The sequence below is a fragment of the Malaya genurostris genome, chromosome 1 (assembly GCF_030247185.1).
Source record: "Malaya genurostris strain Urasoe2022 chromosome 1, Malgen_1.1, whole genome shotgun sequence".
NCBI classification, from domain to species: Eukaryota; Metazoa; Arthropoda; class Insecta; order Diptera; family Culicidae; genus Malaya; species Malaya genurostris.
Genome location: NC_080570.1, coordinates 23,863,401 through 23,887,500, shown reverse-complemented (window position 1 = coordinate 23,887,500; position 24,100 = coordinate 23,863,401). Strand labels below are relative to the sequence as shown.

General features: G+C 33.6%; 1 protein-coding gene across 1 annotated transcript in view; it reads right to left on the bottom strand.

Annotated features, from left to right (window-relative positions):
- Nucleotides 1-23,782, bottom strand: part of LOC131434955 (aminopeptidase A-like) — an 82,721-nt gene extending 58,939 nt beyond the window's left edge. Inside the window, exons 1-4 of the mRNA XM_058602345.1 lie at nt 23,568-23,782; nt 1,963-2,171; nt 1,703-1,906; nt 1,473-1,636 (exon numbers count right to left, since the gene is read on the bottom strand). Coding sequence (XP_058458328.1) covers nt 1,473-1,636; nt 1,703-1,906; nt 1,963-2,171; nt 23,568-23,595 — 605 coding nt within the window. The 5' untranslated portion in view covers nt 23,596-23,782. The remainder of the gene's footprint in view (nt 1-1,472; nt 1,637-1,702; nt 1,907-1,962; nt 2,172-23,567) is intronic.
- Between the last annotated feature and the right edge of the window lie 318 nt (nt 23,783-24,100).

Below are 24,100 nucleotides of genomic sequence, written 5' to 3'. Positions count from 1 at the left end.
ATGTGGGTTTTGTGTGAATAGATGCAAACATCGAGAGTGAAAATCGCCAGAGAAGTTATTTCTTAGTTATTTCAAAATGTTATTGTTCCAAAGAAAATTGATTGTAAAAGGTATTGTACTCACCTTTGCGATCAGTATTTTTCTCATATCGATAGTCCCACGACAAAAGAGCCTAACTGCATATGAGAGCCTCTCTTTGTTTACTTTCTCTTTTGATTATTACGGAGCCATTATTGCAAATTCTCTAAAGTTTCCATTATAAATCGAAAGCTTGTAGTTTAACCTTGAAAGTTTTGCGAAGAGTAAAGTGTCAAATATAAAATCAGCTCGGAAAATCATGAAAGAAAAAGTAAACAAAGAGAAACTGTCATTTGTAGTTAGGCCCTTTTGTCGTGGGACGGTCGATATTTTCGATTTCATATTTGATTTCGTCAGTATATGTCTGGAACCTAATTTTGCGTGTCATTTCAAGAATTGAGTCATTTACCGTGTATGACACAACACTGTTTAAACTTTTTAATAAAAGCAACGGGCGTGGCTTTATTCCACTACTCGTTTTTACTCGTTGAAAATATGAAAAACTGTGCTGAGTTTACTTGTAAAATATTCGATTTCTAAAAGGAAAATTTTTATTTTCTTGCTCACTGAACCAACGACGGGGGCGGCAAATTGAGTTTTACCCCTGGCGCAAATTTTCCTAGATACACCATTAGTTTCGTAACACTTTTCTGTGTGTATTCTAAACATGAAATCTCTCGGTAATGGTTGAATCCATTTAATGCAAATATTGCTTTGTGGTGGGGCTGATTGATCGTCGTCCCATCAAACCTTGGAACATTCTCACATTAATTTTAGATGAGTTGAATAAAAAAACTCATTGACTTGATCCAAAACAAAACGCTTAGGTCTTTTATGCCGATTTCCGAAGTTATGCAATTTTGTATGCGTTTTTCCAATGAAAATACTGAAATCTCCCATATCGAGTCCTATTAGTACGATTTTAAATTTTTAAAATCAATTTTGTTCAGTGTAGGACTGGATAGGGATTTTTTCAGTAGTTTCACTACAAAATTTGACTGATTTTATGAAAATCACTAGTAGAACACTTTTTTATAGGATTTTTCATTTTCGACAGTGAAAAAAATGGATATCTTTTGGAAAAACAAAGTATGCAAAGTTACTTATTGACACAAATTCTACGCGTTCAGAAAGTTTTATTCAAATCAGAAAGAGTGCTGCCAACATTTATTCGAATTGGTGCGAAATTCGTCATATTTCTAGAGAAGAGTTTTCATAAGAAATTATTTTTTCACGTTTCGGGAGGGGCTTGAACCTCCAAAACCCCCCCTTGTATACGCGCCTGCTTAACGCACTTAGTGAGCGTGGGAGCTCTTATTCAAGACGGCAGTATTCTTCAAGCCTCAAAAATATTTTCAAGTTTTCAAAAATGTTAGAATATCAATTGTACTTACACTTTTTCCTCATTTTCTCCATTGTAAGAGCTACTGTAAAGTCCAACTAATTTTCCGTCCATCTGCCCACTAAACTCGATTGTAACCTGTGTAATGTATCCAGGCTTGAAGACGTTCAAGGTATGCACCTTCAACAAATTTTTGTCCAGATCCTCCGTATAACCCTAGACAGTCAAAGATGGAATTCCATTGTTCGAAGAAAAAAAGAACATTTTTACGAAGCTACTAACCCCATAGCCCAAAGATTCATTCAAACACTGGAAGTGAACATCTTCGATCGTCAACAGATGACTGTGCAGCACGATCTCATCCGTTTGCGTTAGTGTTAGAACGTCGATCGTCACTTTCCCGGCAAACGTTCCGTCGCTGAGCTGGGGATTTAACCATAAATCATAGTGAAGCGGTAGGTTGTCCTCCGTCAGCCGATAGCTTATCTACAAAATCGTAAATTGTAACCCAAACGAGAGCTTTGGTGTCGTATCTGATTTACCGCAGGAGCGACCGTTGTTGAAGGTTCAGTAGTAGTGGTGATTGGTGGTGTAATTGTACTCGATTCCGGTTCCCTATGCAATTGCTCCCAAAGTGCCTCGTTTTCCGTAATCAAGTCGGCTTTCTGCACCGCCAAGACGATAGTAGAGATAAAGAAGGCCAGTAACGTCACAGTGAGCAGCGCGATCAGTTTGTTGTTCATGACAATGGCTGTAATCAAGTGAAGAATCTAATTAGTCATTTTGTTTGTTATCAATAAAATTCTGACACAATAATAATCGAATTGTATGTCGTTGCCAATGAAAATTGGAACGATTAGCGTGTAATTCTTGAAGTGGTTGACATGGACATCGTCTAGGAAGGGAGGAGATGGTTCTTCGACGACAAACAATTGATGTTTTTTATTCTATAGCGTATGTGGCCTTGATTTATGAAAAGGTTGATAACAAACAATCTACCATTCTTATCTAATCGAACCCAACTTATCTGCCAAGATATCTGCCATTCGATAGAGAAGAATTTCAATCACTTAATCCAATAGATGTCTAATGATGGTCACGACAGACGATTGCAATCCAATATGTTTGATAGATTGCCATAAACTGGAAAATAAATGAGCAATAGTAATACTAATCAGTCGCTAGCATCAACGTTCTTCTGTTTGATATGAACTTCACAACATCAAATTGAGTTTTCAATTTGATATCACACTGCACTCGGGTTGTTCGATACTACAGAATCTCCCAGAGAATTTTGTCCATCTGCACTGGTCCGATTAACGAACCTTTTTTAATCCACCTTGTGGTGTAATGAAGCCTTTATCAATTTAGTACTATATTACTTTGGAATTCTTAAAAATACTCTTCTTTGATTCTTGAAAGAAAACAAAAAAAGTTTGTTTGTGCATCGTCTAGTATATCCTACATAATGAAACAATTCTTAGATCAGTTCAGCCATTTCTGAAAAAAAAAAACAAAATGAGAAACGTTTCCGATACTTCTGACTCACAAATTAGTTTTTTCAGATTTAGAAGAATTCAGGAGTTTTCTATGGGACCGAGACACCACATTTAATTAGAATCTAATTTTATAAAAAACAGTTAAACCGTATCTGCAACATCTGCAATTCCAGTTTAGTGAATTTGACCACTATTTTCAGTTTTATTGAAATCGGAAAATCCGAACACTTATTTTTATTTTCGCTGAAATCATTCGGCAAAATCATTGCCGAGATTTGCACCAACGAGTGCTCGGTAATCATCTCGGCGAAAGATACACATCATTTTTACTGTTATGAATTGTAAATCTTTATTTTCACCGTGAAATTGATCCAATTCTCAGTCATCTGTCAATGAACTACCGGATTTCGGTACACTCAATAAAAATATTACGGAATATTTGCTTTTATTTTACTGACAGGATCTAATACCACAGACTAACAGACAGGACACTCAAATTAGATTTTTCAATCATTTTAACGGTCATTTCGAATATTCCTTTATTTGGGACAGTACTCACATGTGTCATGATGGCGCCACGTTACCCTATCAAAAACATCCTGTCTGTCATCTAGACTGTGTTTATTTTCTTTCATTTACCAACAGAGTTGCCATTCATACAGAATTACCTATAATGTATTGATTTGTATACGTCCATGCGAATTTCATGCAGGATACAGATTTAATACATATTGCCAAAACTATATACATAATTGTGTCTACTTCTCATCCTCCAACGCAAGACAAAATCGATCCCGTTTTGTTACAATCAGGGCTGGAAAAATCACCAAAAATCAAAAATCACCAGTGATCGACGATCACTGCTGATCTTAAGATCACTGATCTTGAACTTTAAAAAATCACTACTGATTTGATCACTACTGATCCTAGCCTAAAGAAAAATCGTCGTCACATAATCGCACTCATCTGATCCTTATGTGATTTGATTTCGTGTAAGATCATGATTTTGGAATTAGGAAATCAGAGAAGATTTTAATTTAAAAAAATCACTACTGATGCGATCAGAAATGATTTGAGTAGAAAATCGTTTTTGATGAGGATCAGCAAAAATTGTACAAAGGGGTGAGCAAATGATACAATTGTATAAATTTTGCATAATGCAGGTGATATGCGTGCGAGTGTTCAAATCGGAGAAAATATTCTGTTTTGTCGCTTTTGGGAATCTAATGATGGGTGAAAGAGCGTGTCAATGGGGCTTCAAAATCAATAAATTTTGATGTTTCGAATGCGTGGAGGTGTTCAAATCGGAGAAAATATTCTATTTTGTCGCTTTTGGGAATCTAATGATGGGTGAAAGAGCGTGTCAATGGGGTTTGAAAATCAATAAGTTTTGATGTTTCGAATGCGTGGAGGTGTTCAAATCGGAGAAAATATTCTGTTTTGTCGCTTTTGGGAATCTAATGATGGGTGAAAGAGCGTGTCAATGGGGTTTGAAAATCAATAAGTTTTGATGTTTCGAATGCGTGGAGGTGTTCAAATCGGAGAAAATTTTCTGTTTTGTCGCTTTTGGGAATCTAATGATGGGTGAAAGAGCGTGTCAATGGGGTTTGAAAATCAATAAGTTTTGATGTTTCGAATGCGTGGAGGTGTTCAAATCGGAGAAAATATTCTGTTTTGTCGCTTTTGGGAATCTAATGATGGGTGAAAGAGCGTGTCAATGGGGCTTCAAAATCAATAAATTTTGATGTTTCGAATGCGTGGAGGTGTTCAAATCGGAGAAAATATTCTGTTTTGTCGCTTTTGGGAATCTAATGATGGGTGAAAGAGCGTGTCAATGGGGTTTGAAAATCAATAAGTTTTGATGTTTCGAATGCGTGGAGGTGTTCAAATCGGAGAAAAAAGTTTCTGTTTTGTCGCTTTTGGGAATCTAATGATGGGTGAAAGAGCGTGTCAATGGGGTTTGAAAATCAATAAGTTTTGATGTTTCGAATGCGTGAAGGTGTTCAAATCGGAGAAAATATTCTGTTTTGTCGCTTTTGGGAATCTAATGATGGGTGAAAGAGCGTGTCAATGGGGTTTGAAAATCAATAAGTTTTGATGTTTCGAATGCGTGGAGGTGTTCAAATCGGAGAAAATTTTCTGTTTTGTCGCTTTTGGGAATCTAATGATGGGTGAAAGAGCGTGTCAATGGGGTTTGAAAATCAATAAATTTTGATGTTTCGAATGCGTGGAGGTGTTCAAATCGGAGAAAATATTCTGTTTTGTCGCTTTTGGGAATCTAATGATGGGTGAAAGAGCGTGTCAATGGGGTTTGAAAATCAATAAGTTTTGATGTTTCGAATGCGTGGAGGTGTTCAAATCGGAGAAAATATTCTGTTTTGTCGCTTTTGGGAATCTAATGATGGGTGAAAGAGCGTGTCAATGGGGTTTGAAAATCAATAAGTTTTGATGTTTCGAATGCGTGGAGGTGTTCAAATCGGAGAAAATATTCTGTTTTGTCGCTTTTGGGAATCTAATGATGGGTGAAAGAGCGTGTCAATGGGGTTTGAAAATCAATAAGTTTTGATGTTTCGAATGCGTGAAGGTGTTCAAATCGGAGAAAATATTCTGTTTTGTCGCTTTTGGGAATCTAATGATGGGTGAAAGAGCGTGTCAATGGGGTTTGAAAATCAATAAGTTTTGATGTTTCGAATGCGTGGAGGTGTTCAAATCGGAGAAAATTTTCTGTTTTGTCGCTTTTGGGAATCTAATGATGGGTGAAAGAGCGTGTCAATGGGGTTTGAAAATCAATAAGTTTTGATGTTTCGAATGCGTGGAGGTGTTCAAATCGGAGAAAATATTCTGTTTTGTCGCTTTTGGGAATCTAATGATGGGTGAAAGAGCGTGTCAATGGGGTTTGAAAATCAATAAGTTTTGATGTTTCGAATGCGTGGAGGTGTTCAAATCGGAGAAAATTTTCTGTTTTGTCGCTTTTGGGAATCTAATGATGGGTGAAAGAGCGTGTCAATGGGGTTTGAAAATCAATAAGTTTTGATGTTTCGAATGCGTGGAGGTGTTCAAATCGGAGAAAATATTCTGTTTTGTCGCTTTTGGGAATCTAATGATGGGTGAAAGAGCGTGTCAATGGGGCTTCAAAATCAATAAATTTTGATGTTTCGAATGCGTGGAGGTGTTCAAATCGGATAAAATATTCTGTTTTGTCGCTTTTGGGAATCTAATGATGGGTGAAAGAGCGTGTCAATGGGGTTTGAAAATCAATAAGTTTTGATGTTTCGAATGCGTGGAGGTGTTCAAATCGGAGAAAATATTCTGTTTTGTCGCTTTTGGGAATCTAATGATGGGTGAAAGAGCGTGTCAATGGGGTTTGAAAATCAATAAGTTTTGATGTTTCGAATGCGTGAAGGTGTTCAAATCGGAGAAAATATTCTGTTTTGTCGCTTTTGGGAATCTAATGATGGGTGAAAGAGCGTGTCAATGGGGTTTGAAAATCAATAAGTTTTGATGTTTCGAATGCGTGGAGGTGTTCAAATCGGAGAAAATTTTCTGTTTTGTCGCTTTTGGGAATCTAATGATGGGTGAAAGAGCGTGTCAATGGGGTTTGAAAATCAATAAATTTTGATGTTTCGAATGCGTGGAGGTGTTCAAATCGGAGAAAATATTCTGTTTTGTCGCTTTTGGGAATCTAATGATGGGTGAAAGAGCGTGTCAATGGGGTTTGAAAATCAATAAGTTTTGATGTTTCGAATGCGTGGAGGTGTTCAAATCGGAGAAAATATTCTGTTTTGTCGCTTTTGGGAATCTAATGATGGGTGAAAGAGCGTGTCAATGGGGTTTGAAAATCAATAAGTTTTGATGTTTCGAATGCGTGGAGGTGTTCAAATCGGAGAAAATATTCTGTTTTGTCGCTTTTGGGAATCTAATGATGGGTGAAAGAGCGTGTCAATGGGGTTTGAAAATCAATAAGTTTTGATGTTTCGAATGCGTGAAGGTGTTCAAATCGGAGAAAATATTCTGTTTTGTCGCTTTTGGGAATCTAATGATGGGTGAAAGAGCGTGTCAATGGGGTTTGAAAATCAATAAGTTTTGATGTTTCGAATGCGTGGAGGTGTTCAAATCGGAGAAAATTTTCTGTTTTGTCGCTTTTGGGAATCTAATGATGGGTGAAAGAGCGTGTCAATGGGGTTTGAAAATCAATAAGTTTTGATGTTTCGAATGCGTGGAGGTGTTCAAATCGGAGAAAATATTCTGTTTTGTTGCTTTTGGGAATCTGCTGATGGGTGAAAGAGCGTGTCAATGGGGCTTCAAAATCAATAAGTTTTGATGTTTCGAATGCGTGGAGGTGTTCAAATCGGAGAAAATATTCTGTTTTGTCGCTTTTGGGAATCTAATGATGGGTGAAAGAGCGTGTCAATGGGGTTTAAAAATCAATAAGTTTTGATGTTTCGAATGCGTGGAGGTGTTCAAATCGGAGAAAATATTCTGTTTTGTCGCTTTTGGGAATCTAATGATGGGTGAAAGAGCGTGTCAATGGGGTTTGAAATTCAATAAGTTTTGATGTTTCGAATGCGTGGAGGTGTTCAAATCGGAGAAAATTTTCTGTTTTGTCGCTTTTGGGAATCTAATGATGGGTGAAAGAGCGTGTCAATGGGGTTTGAAAATCAATAAGTTTTGATGTTTCGAATGCGTGGAGGTGTTCAAATCGGAGAAAATATTCTGTTTTGTCGCTTTTGGGAATCTAATGATGGGTGAAAGAGCGTGTCAATGGGGCTTCAAAATCAATAAATTTTGATGTTTCGAATGCGTGGAGGTGTTCAAATCGGAGAAAATATTCTGTTTTGTCGCTTTTGGGAATCTAATGATGGGTGAAAGAGCGTGTCAATGGGGTTTGAAAATCAATAAGTTTTGATGTTTCGAATGCGTGGAGGTGTTCAAATCGGAGAAAATATTCTGTTTTGTCGCTTTTGGGAATCTAATGTCTTTTGGGAATCTAATGATGGGTGAAAGAGCGTGTCAATGGGGTTTGAAAATCAATAAGTTTTGATGTTTCGAATGCGTGAAGGTGTTCAAATCGGAGAAAATATTCTGTTTTGTCGCTTTTGGGAATCTAATGATGGGTGAAAGAGCGTGTCAATGGGGTTTGAAAATCAATAAGTTTTGATGTTTCGAATGCGTGGAGGTGTTCAAATCGGAGAAAATTTTCTGTTTTGTCGCTTTTGGGAATCTAATGATGGGTGAAAGAGCGTGTCAATGGGGTTTGAAAATCAATAAGTTTTGATGTTTCGAATGCGTGGAGGTGTTCAAATCGGAGAAAATATTCTGTTTTGTCGCTTTTGGGAATCTAATGATGGGTGAAAGAGCGTGTCAATGGGGCTTCAAAATCAATAAATTTTGATGTTTCGAATGCGTGGAGGTGTTCAAATCGGAGAAAATATTCTGTTTTGTCGCTTTTGGGAATCTAATGATGGGTGAAAGAGCGTGTCAATGGGGTTTGAAAATCAATAAGTTTTGATGTTTCGAATGCGTGGAGGTGTTCAAATCGGAGAAAATATTCTGTTTTGTCGCTTTTGGGAATCTAATGATGGGTGAAAGAGCGTGTCAATGGGGTTTGAAAATCAATAAGTTTTGATGTTTCGAATGCGTGAAGGTGTTCAAATCGGAGAAAATATTCTGTTTTGTCGCTTTTGGGAATCTAATGATGGGTGAAAGAGCGTGTCAATGTGGTTTGAAAATCAATAAGTTTTGATGTTTCGAATGCGTGGAGGTGTTCAAATCGGAGAAAATTTTCTGTTTTGTCGCTTTTGGGAATCTAATGATGGGTGAAAGAGCGTGTCAATGGGGTTTGAAAATCAATAAGTTTTGATGTTTCGAATGCGTGGAGGTGTTCAAATCGGAGAAAATATTCTGTTTTGTCGCTTTTGGGAATCTAATGATGGGTGAAAGAGCGTGTCAATGGGGTTTGAAAATCAATAAGTTTTGATGTCAAAATCAAATCAAAATCAAATCAAAATCAAATCAAAATCAAATCAAAATCAAATCAAAATCAAATCAAAATCAAATCAAAATCAAATCAAAATCAAATCAAAATCAAATCAAAATCAAATCAAAATCAAATCAAAATCAAATCAAAATCAAATCAAAATCAAATCAAAATCAAATCAAAATCAAATCAAAATCAAATCAAAATCAAATCAAAATCAAATCAAAATCAAATCAAAATCAAATCAAAATCAAATCAAAATCAAATCAAAATCAAATCAAAATCAAATCAAAATCAAATCAAAATCAAATCAAAATCAAATCAAAATCAAATCAAAATCAAATCAAAATCAAATCAAAATCAAATCAAAATCAAATCAAAATCAAATCAAAATCAAATCAAAATCAAATCAAAATCAAATCAAAATCAAATCAAAATCAAATCAAAATCAAATCAAAATCAAATCAAAATCAAATCAAAATCAAATCAAAATCAAATCAAAATCAAATCAAAATCAAATCAAAATCAAATCAAAATCAAATCAAAATCAAATCAAAATCAAATCAAAATCAAATCAAAATCAAATCAAAATCAAATCAAAATCAAATCAAAATCAAATCAAAATCAAATCAAAATCAAATCAAAATCAAATCAAAATCAAATCAAAATCAAATCAAAATCAAATCAAAATCAAATCAAAATCAAATCAAAATCAAATCAAAATCAAATCAAAATCAAATCAAAATCAAATCAAAATCAAATCAAAATCAAATCAAAATCAAATCAAAATCAAATCAAAATCAAATCAAAATCAAATCAAAATCAAATCAAAATCAAATCAAAATCAAATCAAAATCAAATCAAAATCAAATCAAAATCAAATCAAAATCAAATCAAAATCAAATCAAAATCAAATCAAAATCAAATCAAAATCAAATCAAAATCAAATCAAAATCAAATCAAAATCAAATCAAAATCAAATCAAAATCAAATCAAAATCAAATCAAAATCAAATCAAAATCAAATCAAAATCAAATCAAAATCAAATCAAAATCAAATCAAAATCAAATCAAAATCAAATCAAAATCAAATCAAAATCAAATCAAAATCAAATCAAAATCAAATCAAAATCAAATCAAAATCAAATCAAAATCAAATCAAAATCAAATCAAAATCAAATCAAAATCAAATCAAAATCAAATCAAAATCAAATCAAAATCAAATCAAAATCAAATCAAAATCAAATCAAAATCAAATCAAAATCAAATCAAAATCAAATCAAAATCAAATCAAAATCAAATCAAAATCAAATCAAAATCAAATCAAAATCAAATCAAAATCAAATCAAAATCAAATCAAAATCAAATCAAAATCAAATCAAAATCAAATCAAAATCAAATCAAAATCAAATCAAAATCAAATCAAAATCAAATCAAAATCAAATCAAAATCAAATCAAAATCAAATCAAAATCAAATCAAAATCAAATCAAAATCAAATCAAAATCAAATCAAAATCAAATCAAAATCAAATCAAAATCAAATCAAAATCAAATCAAAATCAAATCAAAATCAAATCAAAATCAAATCAAAATCAAATCAAAATCAAATCAAAATCAAATCAAAATCAAATCAAAATCAAATCAAAATCAAATCAAAATCAAATCAAAATCAAATCAAAATCAAATCAAAATCAAATCAAAATCAAATCAAAATCAAATCAAAATCAAATCAAAATCAAATCAAAATCAAATCAAAATCAAATCAAAATCAAATCAAAATCAAATCAAAATCAAATCAAAATCAAATCAAAATCAAATCAAAATCAAATCAAAATCAAATCAAAATCAAATCAAAATCAAATCAAAATCAAATCAAAATCAAATCAAAATCAAATCAAAATCAAATCAAAATCAAATCAAAATCAAATCAAAATCAAATCAAAATCAAATCAAAATCAAATCAAAATCAAATCAAAATCAAATCAAAATCAAATCAAAATCAAATCAAAATCAAATCAAAATCAAATCAAAATCAAATCAAAATCAAATCAAAATCAAATCAAAATCAAATCAAAATCAAATCAAAATCAAATCAAAATCAAATCAAAATCAAATCAAAATCAAATCAAAATCAAATCAAAATCAAATCAAAATCAAATCAAAATCAAATCAAAATCAAATCAAAATCAAATCAAAATCAAATCAAAATCAAATCAAAATCAAATCAAAATCAAATCAAAATCAAATCAAAATCAAATCAAAATCAAATCAAAATCAAATCAAAATCAAATCAAAATCAAATCAAAATCAAATCAAAATCAAATCAAAATCAAATCAAAATCAAATCAAAATCAAATCAAAATCAAATCAAAATCAAATCAAAATCAAATCAAAATCAAATCAAAATCAAATCAAAATCAAATCAAAATCAAATCAAAATCAAATCAAAATCAAATCAAAATCAAATCAAAATCAAATCAAAATCAAATCAAAATCAAATCAAAATCAAATCAAAATCAAATCAAAATCAAATCAAAATCAAATCAAAATCAAATCAAAATCAAATCAAAATCAAATCAAAATCAAATCAAAATCAAATCAAAATCAAATCAAAATCAAATCAAAATCAAATCAAAATCAAATCAAAATCAAATCAAAATCAAATCAAAATCAAATCAAAATCAAATCAAAATCAAATCAAAATCAAATCAAAATCAAATCAAAATCAAATCAAAATCAAATCAAAATCAAATCAAAATCAAATCAAAATCAAATCAAAATCAAATCAAAATCAAATCAAAATCAAATCAAAATCAAATCAAAATCAAATCAAAATCAAATCAAAATCAAATCAAAATCAAATCAAAATCAAATCAAAATCAAATCAAAATCAAATCAAAATCAAATCAAAATCAAATCAAAATCAAATCAAAATCAAATCAAAATCAAATCAAAATCAAATCAAAATCAAATCAAAATCAAATCAAAATCAAATCAAAATCAAATCAAAATCAAATCAAAATCAAATCAAAATCAAATCAAAATCAAATCAAAATCAAATCAAAATCAAATCAAAATCAAATCAAAATCAAATCAAAATCAAATCAAAATCAAATCAAAATCAAATCAAAATCAAATCAAAATCAAATCAAAATCAAATCAAAATCAAATCAAAATCAAATCAAAATCAAATCAAAATCAAATCAAAATCAAATCAAAATCAAATCAAAATCAAATCAAAATCAAATCAAAATCAAATCAAAATCAAATCAAAATCAAATCAAAATCAAATCAAAATCAAATCAAAATCAAATCAAAATCAAATCAAAATCAAATCAAAATCAAATCAAAATCAAATCAAAATCAAATCAAAATCAAATCAAAATCAAATCAAAATCAAATCAAAATCAAATCAAAATCAAATCAAAATCAAATCAAAATCAAATCAAAATCAAATCAAAATCAAATCAAAATCAAATCAAAATCAAATCAAAATCAAATCAAAATCAAATCAAAATCAAATCAAAATCAAATCAAAATCAAATCAAAATCAAATCAAAATCAAATCAAAATCAAATCAAAATCAAATCAAAATCAAATCAAAATCAAATCAAAATCAAATCAAAATCAAATCAAAATCAAATCAAAATCAAATCAAAATCAAATCAAAATCAAATCAAAATCAAATCAAAATCAAATCAAAATCAAATCAAAATCAAATCAAAATCAAATCAAAATCAAATCAAAATCAAATCAAAATCAAATCAAAATCAAATCAAAATCAAATCAAAATCAAATCAAAATCAAATCAAAATCAAATCAAAATCAAATCAAAATCAAATCAAAATCAAATCAAAATCAAATCAAAATCAAATCAAAATCAAACAAATTTATATATGTGATAGAAAAAAATTATGAAACTGAATAGAGATTTCTACTTTATGAAATGTAATAACATGAATTGTAATGCAGTTATAAAATTTTAATTTAGAACTCTAATTTGTATCTTTTGTATGTATTTTGCTAAAGCCGGTATTAAAGCAGTCCCTAGAGCGACTATAATGCCAATTAGTGATATTATGCTGTCCAGATTGGAAACCTGGGAAGTGTTGCAATGGTCGTATTAGTGACGGCGCAAAAAAGGTGCGAAAACTTCAAAACTGCCGCAAAAAATATTTCAATTTGTAAGTGTTTTTAGTTGATGGCAAAATAAAGTCACTATAATCCATTTTTCGGTCATAGTTGTCGAAAATCTTCTAAATGAAACTTATATTGTTTTCTTAAATATGTCCATAAAAAAGTCATCATTACAATACTAGGTATATACCCTTGCAGCAAATAGAAATTCTTAAAAAGTCAGGCTTATGTTAACTTAGGAGCGTAAACAGTTTTTGTTGCTTTGGTTGAAAATATGTAACATCAAACAATAGCATACTAAGTATTGCCATAACATAATTTATGTGACTATTGATAACAAAATCGTTTGCCATCGAATAAGATGGAATATAGGCTAAATGGCTTGAACGATACATCAAATGTATAAGTATATGTATGAACATGTTTATACTATTGTTGGAACCAAAAAAATGCTTTATTTTCAACACACGTTCTAACACCAACAGTGGATAAACAATAATTTTTATTCTGAGCATAACCTTGCAAGCATTACACTATAAATGCATTCAAAATTCGATTACATTACCATAAACATGGTCGTTATTGTAGAATTTAGAATCATAATGAATATGAATTAATTCTACACGGCTTATTTTTGAACATTACAAACATATGGTAATTTTATAAATCGAAAGTGCGAGAAAAAAATTGAATATCGCTTGACAAGTTTAAAATGCCTTTTGTTCTAAATATTTTCATACTGATCTTAAATCGTTTAGAATATTAGAAGGCAAAACATGATCAAAATCAGACTGTCGTTTATTGTGAGGGTTTCTAATGGAAAATGAAGACGATCTGATTTACAGTCGCATTTATACAAGTTTATCATACATTCTTTAAACAGTTTGTATCTCATTCCACATATAGTGCCATTAGAATTAATATCGATTCACAGAATGTCATTTATATCATCTATTGTTTTTTTTTTAAATTAAGACGTTTATCACCCAACTAATAATGCTGAATTATTTGCGTGTGAAATGATCAACTATCCATTTGAACATCCTCCCGCATTCAATGCGTTGGAACTAACTCGTTGTAATATGAGCATGTAACATTAAATCTTTCACACATTTCAGACCATGTAACATTAAACCTTTCACACATTTCAGACCATGTAACATTAAATCTTTCACACATCCCAGACCATGTAAAATATTCAAAAGTAAATCTTTCCCACACTTCAGACCACACGCACTTGACAAATTTCCATAAAACACGTACTCGACAAATTTCCACTCGACACCAAGTCATGAAACCCAGAAACCCACTTGAAATATAAACTTCACCTACATAAGACAATTAAATTGTCAGCACTTACTTCAGCCCAACGAAAAATATCGCATTCATACGACAAGTATAAACACGGAAACTTAAGCATCAAATATCAACTAAAAACAATTCAGTTATGTCATTTCCCCGCTTCTCCACTTTCCACACCTCTACACCTCTCTCAAACAGTGCCATATGGCATGACCTAGAATAACAGTAACCCAGGAAAACACAAAGACTCGAACCGACACTCACGAGAGTTAAACCTGACTACTCTCAACCTCCCCTCTCTGTATCACACTCACACACTTGTCTAGAAACATTACTCACTCTCTCCTACTCAAATACAATACAATGACCGAGACATGTCATTGGTTAAATCGGATTTACGCTGCGCGTTCTAACTCCTCCCCCCGGATTTCTAGCAATCCATACTGTAAAATTTAGTTTAGCTAAGTTAGGAGAGGATAGGATATAAAAAGGTGATTTTAAATAAAGTACAACAAGATTTCGTTTTAAACTTCAAACTGAATGTGTTATTACAAGTCCCATTGACACACTTATTCACCCATCATTCTTGAAAGAAACATATATGAAAAAATTCATCGATTTGAACAGTCTCTCGCGTAAACAAAATTAAAACTTTTTCATTTGATTCAATTCGTTTCGTTTAGATTTAAGATTTTTTTTATTAACTATTACCCAAGTAAAAATGTAGACAAAAGGTTTGCCTTGTGACCTAATATAAAAATATATAATATGAAGGAAACATAAAACAACTTTTGATATCGTTTGATTCGATTTGATTTTTGATTGATAATCCTATTGACAGGCTCTGTCACCCATCATTAGATTCCCAAAAGCGACAAAACAGAAAATTTTCACCGATTTGAACACCTTCACGCATTCGAAACATCAAAACTTATTGATTTTGAAGCCCCATTGACACGCTCTTGCACCCATCATTAGATTCCCAAAAGCGACAAAACAGAAAATTTTCACCGATTTGAACACCTCCACGCATTCGAAACATCAAAACTTATTGATTTTGAAGCCCCATTGACACGCTCTTTCACCCATCATTAGATTCCCAAAAGCGACAAAACAGAAAATTTTCACCGATTTGAACACCTTCACGCATTCGAAACATCAAAACTTATTGATTTTCAAACCCCATTGACACGCTCTTTCACCCATCATTAGATTCCCAAAAGCGACAAAACAGAAAATTTTCACCGATTTGAACACCTTCACGCATTCGAAACATCAAAACTTATTGATTTTGAAGCCCCATTGACACGCTCTTTCACCCATCATTAGATTCCCAAAAGCGACAAAACAGAAAATTTTCACCGATTTGAACACCTCCACGCATTCGAAACATCAAAACTTATTGATTTTGAAGCCCCATTGACACGCTCTTTCACCCATCATTAGATTCCCAAAAGCGACAAAACAGAAAATTTTCACCGATTTGAACACCTTCACGCATTCGAAACATCAAAACTTATTGATTTTCAAACCCCATTGACACGCTCTTTCACCCATCATTAGATTCCCAAAAGCGACAAAACAGAAAATTTTCACCGATTTGAACACCTCCACGCATTCGAAACATCAAAACTTATTGATTTTGAAGCCCCATTGACACGATCTTTCACCCATCATTAGATTCCCAAAAGCGACAAAACAGAATATTTTCTCCGATTTGAACACCTCCACGCATTCGAAACATCAAAACTTATTGATTTTGAAGCCCCATTGACACGCTCTTTCACCCATCATTAGATTCCCAAAAGCGACAAAACAGAAAATTTTCACCGATTTGAACACCTTCACGCATTCGAAACATCAAAACTTATTGATTTTCAAACCCCATTGACACGCTCTTTCACCCATCATTAGATTCCCAAAAGCGACAAAACAGAAAATTTTCACCGATTTGAACACCTCCACGCATTCGAAACATCAAAACTTATTGATTTTGAAGCCCCATTGACACGCTCTTTCACCCATCATTAGATTCCCAAAAGCGACAAAACAGAATATTTTCTCCGATTTGAACACCTCCACGCATTCGAAACATCAAAACTTATTGATTTTGAAGCCCCATTGACACGCTCTTTCACCCATCATTAGATTCCCAAAAGCGACAAAACAGAATATTTTCTCCGATTTGAACACCTCCACGCATTCGAAACATCAAAACTTATTGATTTTGAAGCCCCATTGACACGCTCTTTCACCCATCATTAGATTCCCAAAAGCGACAAAACAGAAAATTTTCACCGATTTGAACACCTTCACGCATTCGAAACATCAAAACTTATTGATTTTCAAACCCCATTGACACGCTCTTTCACCCATCATTAGATTCCCAAAAGCGACAAAACAAAAAATTTTCACCGATTTGAACACCTCCACGCATTCGAAACATCAAAACTTATTGATTTTCAAACCCCATTGACACGCTCTTTCACCCATCATTAGATTCCCAAAAGCGACAAAACAGAAAATTTTCACCGATTTGAACACCTCCACGCATTCGAAACATCAAAACTTATTGATTTTGAAGCCCCATTGACACGCTCTTTCACCCATCATTAGATTCCCAAAAGCGACAAAACAGAATATTTTCTCCGATTTGAACACCTCCACGCATTCGAAACATCAAAACTTATTGATTTTCAAACCCCATTGACACGCTCTTTCACCCATCATTAGATTCCCAAAAGCGACAAAACAGAAAATTTTCACCGATTTGAACACCTCCACGCATTCGAAACATCAAAACTTATTGATTTTCAAACCCCATTGACACGCTCTTTCACCCATCATTAGATTCCCAAAAGCGACAAAACAGAATATTTTCTCCGATTTGAACACCTCCACGCATTCGAAACATCAAAACTTATTGATTTTGAAGCCCCATTGACACGCTCTTTCACCCATCATTAGATTCCCAAAAGCGACAAAACAGAATATTTTCTCCGATTTGAACACCTCCACGCATTCGAAACATCAAAACTTATTGATTTTGAAGCCCCATTGACACGCTCTTTCACCCATCATTAGATTCCCAAAAGCGACAAAACAGAAAATTTTCACCGATTTGAACACCTTCACGCATTCGAAACATCAAAACTTATTGATTTTCAAACCCCATTGACACGCTCTTTCACCCATCATTAGATTCCCAAAAGCGACAAAACAGAAAATTTTCACCGATTTGAACACCTCCACGCATTCGAAACATCAAAACTTATTGATTTTCAAACCCCATTGACACGCTCTTTCACCCATCATTAGATTCCCAAAAGCGACAAAACAGAAAATTTTCACCGATTTGAACACCTCCACGCATTCGAAACATCAAAACTTATTGATTTTGAAGCCCCATTGACACGCTCTTTCACCCATCATTAGATTCCCAAAAGCGACAAAACAGAATATTTTCTCCGATTTGAACACCTCCACGCATTCGAAACATCAAAACTTATTGATTTTCAAACCCCATTGACACGCTCTTTCACCCATCATTAGATTCCCAAAAGCGACAAAACAGAAAATTTTCTCCGATTTGAACACCTCCACGCATTCGAAACATCAAAACTTATTGATTTTGAAGCCCCATTGACACGCTCTTTCACCCATCATTAGATTCCCAAAAGCGACAAAACAGAATATTTTCTCCGATTTGAACACCTCCACGCATTCGAAACATCAAAACTTATTGATTTTGAAGCCCCATTGACACGCTCTTTCACCCATCATTAGATTCCCAAAAGCGACAAAACAGAAAATTTTCACCGATTTGAACACCTTCACGCATTCGAAACATCAAAACTTATTGATTTTCAAACCCCATTGACACGCTCTTTCACCCATCATTAGATTCCCAAAAGCGACAAAACAGAATATTTTCTCCGATTTGAACACCTCCACGCATTCGAAACATCAAAACTTATTGATTTTCAAACCCCATTGACACGCTCTTTCACCCATCATTAGATTCCCAAAAGCGACAAAACAGAATATTTTCTCCGATTTGAACACCTCCACGCATTCGAAACATCAAAACTTATTGATTTTCAAACCCCATTGACACGCTCTTTCACCCATCATTAGATTCCCAAAAGCGACAAAACAGAAAATTTTCACCGATTTGAACACCTCCACGCATTCGAAACATCAAAACTTATTGATTTTCAAACCCCATTGACACGCTCTTTCATCCATCATTAGATTCCCAAAAGCGACAAAACAGAAAATTTTCACCGATTTGAACACCTCCACGCATTCGAAACATCAAAACTTATTGATTTTGAAGCCCCATTGACACGCTCTTTCACCCATCATTAGATTCCCAAAAGCGACAAAACAGAATATTTTCTCCGATTTGAACACCTCCACGCATTCGGAACATCAAAACTTATTGATTTTGAAGCCCCATTGACACGCTCTTTCACCCATCATTAGATTCCCAAAAGCGACAAAACAGAAAATTTTCACCGATTTGAACACCTTCACGCATTCGAAACATCAAAACTTATTGATTTTCAAACCCCATTGACACGCTCTTTCACCCATCATTAGATTCCCAAAAGCGACAAAACAGAAAATTTTCACCGATTTGAACACCTCCACGCATTCGAAACATCAAAACTTATTGATTTTCAAACCCCATTGACACGCTCTTTCACCCATCATTAGATTCCCAAAAGCGACAAAACAGAAAATTTTCACCGATTTGAACACCTTCACGCATTCGAAACATCAAAACTTATTGATTTTCAAACCCCATTGACACGCTCTTTCACCCATCATTAGATTCCCAAAAGCGACAAAACAGAATATTTTCTCCGATTTGAACACCTCCACGCATTCGAAACATCAAAACTTATTGATTTTCAAACCCCATTGACACGCTCTTTCACCCATCATTAGATTCCCAAAAGCGACAAAACAGAAAATTTTCACCGATTTGAACACCTCCACGCATTCGAAACATCAAAACTTATTGATTTTCAAACCCCATTGACACGCTCTTTCACCCATCATTAGATTCCCAAAAGCGACAAAACAGAAAATTTTCACCGATTTGAACACCTCCACGCATTCGAAACATCAAAACTTATTGATTTTGAAGCCCCATTGACACGCTCTTTCACCCATCATTAGATTCCCAAAAGCGACAAAACAGAATATTTTCTCCGATTTGAACACCTCCACGCATTCGAAACATCAAAACTTATTGATTTTGAAGCCCCATTGACACGCTCTTTCACCCATCATTAGATTCCCAAAAGCGACAAAACAGAAAATTTTCACCGATTTGAACACCTTCACGCATTCGAAACATCAAAACTTATTGATTTTCAAACCCCATTGACACGCTCTTTCACCCATCATTAGATTCCCAAAAGCGACAAAACAGAAAATTTTCACCGATTTGAACACCTCCACGCATTCGAAACATCAAAACTTATTGATTTTGAAGCCCCATTGACACGCTCTTTCACCCATCATTAGATTCCCAAAAGCGACAAAACAGAATATTTTCTCCGATTTGAACACCTCCACGCATTCGAAACATCAAAACTTATTGATTTTGAAGCCCCATTGACACGCTCTTTCACCCATCATTAGATTCCCAAAAGCGACAAAACAGAAAATTTTCACCGATTTGAACACCTTCACGCATTCGAAACATCAAAACTTATTGATTTTCAAACCCCATTGACACGCTCTTTCACCCATCATTAGATTCCCAAAAGCGACAAAACAGAAAATTTTCACCGATTTGAACACCTCCACGCATTCGAAACATCAAAACTTATTGATTTTGAAGCCCCATTGACACGCTCTTGCACCCATCATTAGATTCCCAAAAGCGACAAAACAGAATATTTTCTCCGATTTGAACACCTCCACGCATTCGAAACATCAAAATTTATTGATTTTGAAGCCCCATTGACACGCTCTTTCACCCATCATTAGATTCCCAAAAGCGACAAAACAGAAAATTTTCACCGATTTGAACACCTTCACGCATTCGAAACATCAAAACTTATTGATTTTGATTGACACGCCCTATTACGTACCGTTAATCTTTTGTTGGATGCATAATTTTCTATTGTCATCAATTTTCGCACCCCTCACCAGATGAAACACAACATCAACGATTTAAAAAGTAAATCAATTTGCATTCATGTCTGATCACGATCACGTTTGATTTTTGTCACAATGCTCAAAACAGATCAAATCATCCAATGATTGATTTTACAAAAATCTAGATCAGCTGTGTTTCAAAATCAGCAGTGATTTTGTGTAACGGAAGATCATTGCCGATCGTCCTAGATGTGATTTGGAGATGACTGATTAACTGATCGTAAAAAGATCAGATCAGTAGTGATCTTTAAAGGAAAGATCACAAGTGATTCATGATCAGTAGTGATCGTGATTTGATGATTTTTTGATCGTGATTTTGCCAGCCCTGGTTACAATATTTACTTGCTTCTGGTCTGCCGCCACTTAATTTCGGGTGATAACTACCAACACAATAAAAAATAGTCTAGATGAACAACGTTGAGTCAAATAAATGGTTACCTTCCAACATCGCGAAAAAGTTAAATATATTATCAACGTAATCCAATAATTTATTGTGACGATTCATTTTCACATATTTTGATGAAATCAGGCATCCCTGCAAGCAGCTGATCGGTGTTGACAAACGAGGGGAAACCAACTAGTAAAAAAAACTTTTACATAACACAAGGGGTGTACAAATAGTAAATAGTTCGCGCAGTACAATATAGGTGGAGCTAGTGCATAACGAAAAAAAAATTTTATAAGAATTTACTCATACTGTCATGTCTGTTAGTCTGTGCTAATACCTTGGAATGTCATTTCTTTTTCCTAATTCAGTAAAATATTTACCGACTTTCAGTGAATCGATTAATAATAATGAAAAACTTCAGTAAACAATACTGACTACTACTTAGCCTAGCATCAAGTAAATTGTACGTGAAACGCTCAAATCTGTTATAATTCGTTATTTATTTCCTGATGGTAATCAAGGTATTCAGTATATAAACTATTAATACAGCCAGAAGCTTATGTTTTAGCTCTCTACCAAAATGGCTGGTTATCACGTACTTTCCGCTACCGTCCACGATTATCAATGATACGAATCGTAATCATAATATTAGTATAAATCAATATTGAAGTACATAATCCAGTAATCATAAATGAATCTTATTGAACGAAGATTTTGAATGAGTTTTTTTTTATTTCACGTGTTCCTGATCAATTTACCGAAAAACAGTAAAAGTTACCGATAGTTCAGCAAATGAAACTTTTACTGAACTGATTACTATATGTTTTGCTGTCTGAAAGTCGGTAAAAATTTGCCGACATCCGTAACTATGATTGGGTGTGTACAATTGCAGTTGACAAACGTCAGCTATTACGGAAATTTTCGGCAAAAAGTTTACTGTCTGTTCGGCATAACATTGGCTGAATGTAAAATATGCAATTCAGTCTGTGTTCGAATATGTTGGTTGACATGTAATGGCTTCCCGACAAAGAAAGCAGGAGCTGGAAGGTACTTTCAATACTTATTCAAAAACATTCTTTAGTTATTATACTTACTGGATGGATCGTAGATTCTCACGTCTTTCTTTTGAACTAATTCCGAAAATTTTCTCCGAAATATTTCGTCAGAAAATAACAGCGTAGTGTCAAACGAAAATATAAAACATAAATGACAGTTGTCTTGCCGAGTTTCGGCAAAATCTAACACATATTTCGAAATTTCGGTAAACGCATTTGCTGATTTCAAGATAAATGTTAATTACGGAAGAGTTCAGCACAAGATTTAGCCAAATCTCGGCAAGAAGATGCACTTTGCACTAAATTTACTGAACGAATCTCGGAAAACATAATATTGATTACTGAGCAATCAGCACAATTGTGTGTTGCCGATCTGTCTCGGCATTTTACTTTACCGAGCTCGAGGATTGAATTTAAGTGTGCGGGGACCGGTATAGTCGAAGTAGGTTCGATTGACGGTCAACTTACTAATTCTGAGCCCAATTCTGAATTCTTTAGAACGATTTCTGCATCGCCACAATGTTGAGAACTTATCAATCTGTAATCCAGGAACGAGAAGTCGGATACGGATGAAATGCAAAAGATTTATGTGACACCATAAGACCATTCATTTAAATCTAAGCTTTTGAAAATCAGTTCAACCCTCTCTCAGAAAAGTAAGTGAGTAAGTTAGTGAGTTCAACTTACGGAACAAAACTCTGAAGACCGGTACAATCAAAGAGAGTTATTATGGCCTGCAATTGACATGAATTATAAATAGAATTAATTTTCAGCTCAATTTAGGAGATTGTTTGTGTTTTTTGTATCATCGTCCTAAGCATCAGCTTGAAAGTTTAAGCACTCATCACCAAAACCAAAAATAGGATCCTGATAAACTTCAGAGCTTGTTTAGAGACTATAGGACCTTTCATTTTATTTAAGTTAATTTAAATCGGTCTAGCCGTTTCTAAGATACCGGAATGCGTTCCTTTTTAAAGTTTTTGACTACTACTACTACTAGTACTTCCACAATCAGAAATTGAAACCCGGTATAGCTAAATCGAATTCATTTGTCATCTGGTTGCAAGATCTAGAAATTTGAAACCAATTTTAAGAAAATCACTGCACTTTAAATGGTCCTTTCTAAGAAAAACTGTATCAATATGAAACTCAGGATTTTTTGTGTTAAGTCTTACGACCCTTCATTTGATTCTAAGTTCGTAAAAATTGGTTCAGCCATCTTCGAGAAATATTGATGAACATATTTGCTTCTTTGTTGCACATATTACGCTGTAATTCCGGAACCGAAAATCACATTCAAATAATATTCGAGAACTTCATATGGAACACCAAAACTTTTCTTTTGCACCTAAGTTTGTGAAAATCAGCCTAACCGTTACTGAGAAATCACAATGAGTTTCATTTGAAAGTTTTTGACCACTCTATCCAGTATTTCCGGTACCAGAAACTCATGCATCTTTTTGATAAAACACACATAAAATTAAAAAAAAATACTCCAATCACCATGTAATTCCGGAACCGGATGTCGGATCGTAATGAAATACAGAAATGTTTACAGCGTTTTGATATCAATAAACGGTTTTAACTGCTTCTTTTAAGGGATACGTACCAAAACTATTACTTAGTGCCGCCACCATCCTGATTATGGTATCACTTTCAAATATGTCACTAGAACTGCTATTCGACCAGCTAAAATAAGTACTAAATCCCCAATACCGACCCACCGAAGCTTCAAGAACCGAAGTACTCGGTTCGGATTCCAACGTTCGACTACTCGAGCGTTAGTTTTATCTCACCGCTTGGGCTCGTCCACTTTTAACAATCCAATCTCAAAAGAAGATTGGCTTAAACAAGTTGGTTACGAGTGTCTGTTTGTCCACAGGTACCCAGGTAATGAACATTCTATTTACCAATCGTTGTAATCAGGCCGCTTATCGGGTCGTTCAATAGAACAATATCTAATCTGCCCGAACAATATCCCGTATTCGGTTGTCGGCAGAAGATGAGGTTGTGAAATTAATCAAGTTAAATTGTCTATAGGTTCAATAACCGAATCCAGAATACAGACCATTTATTGAGTGAAGGAATCAGGAGCGTTTCTCATATATGTAGAAAAATTGACAGGCGCACTTACAGAAAATG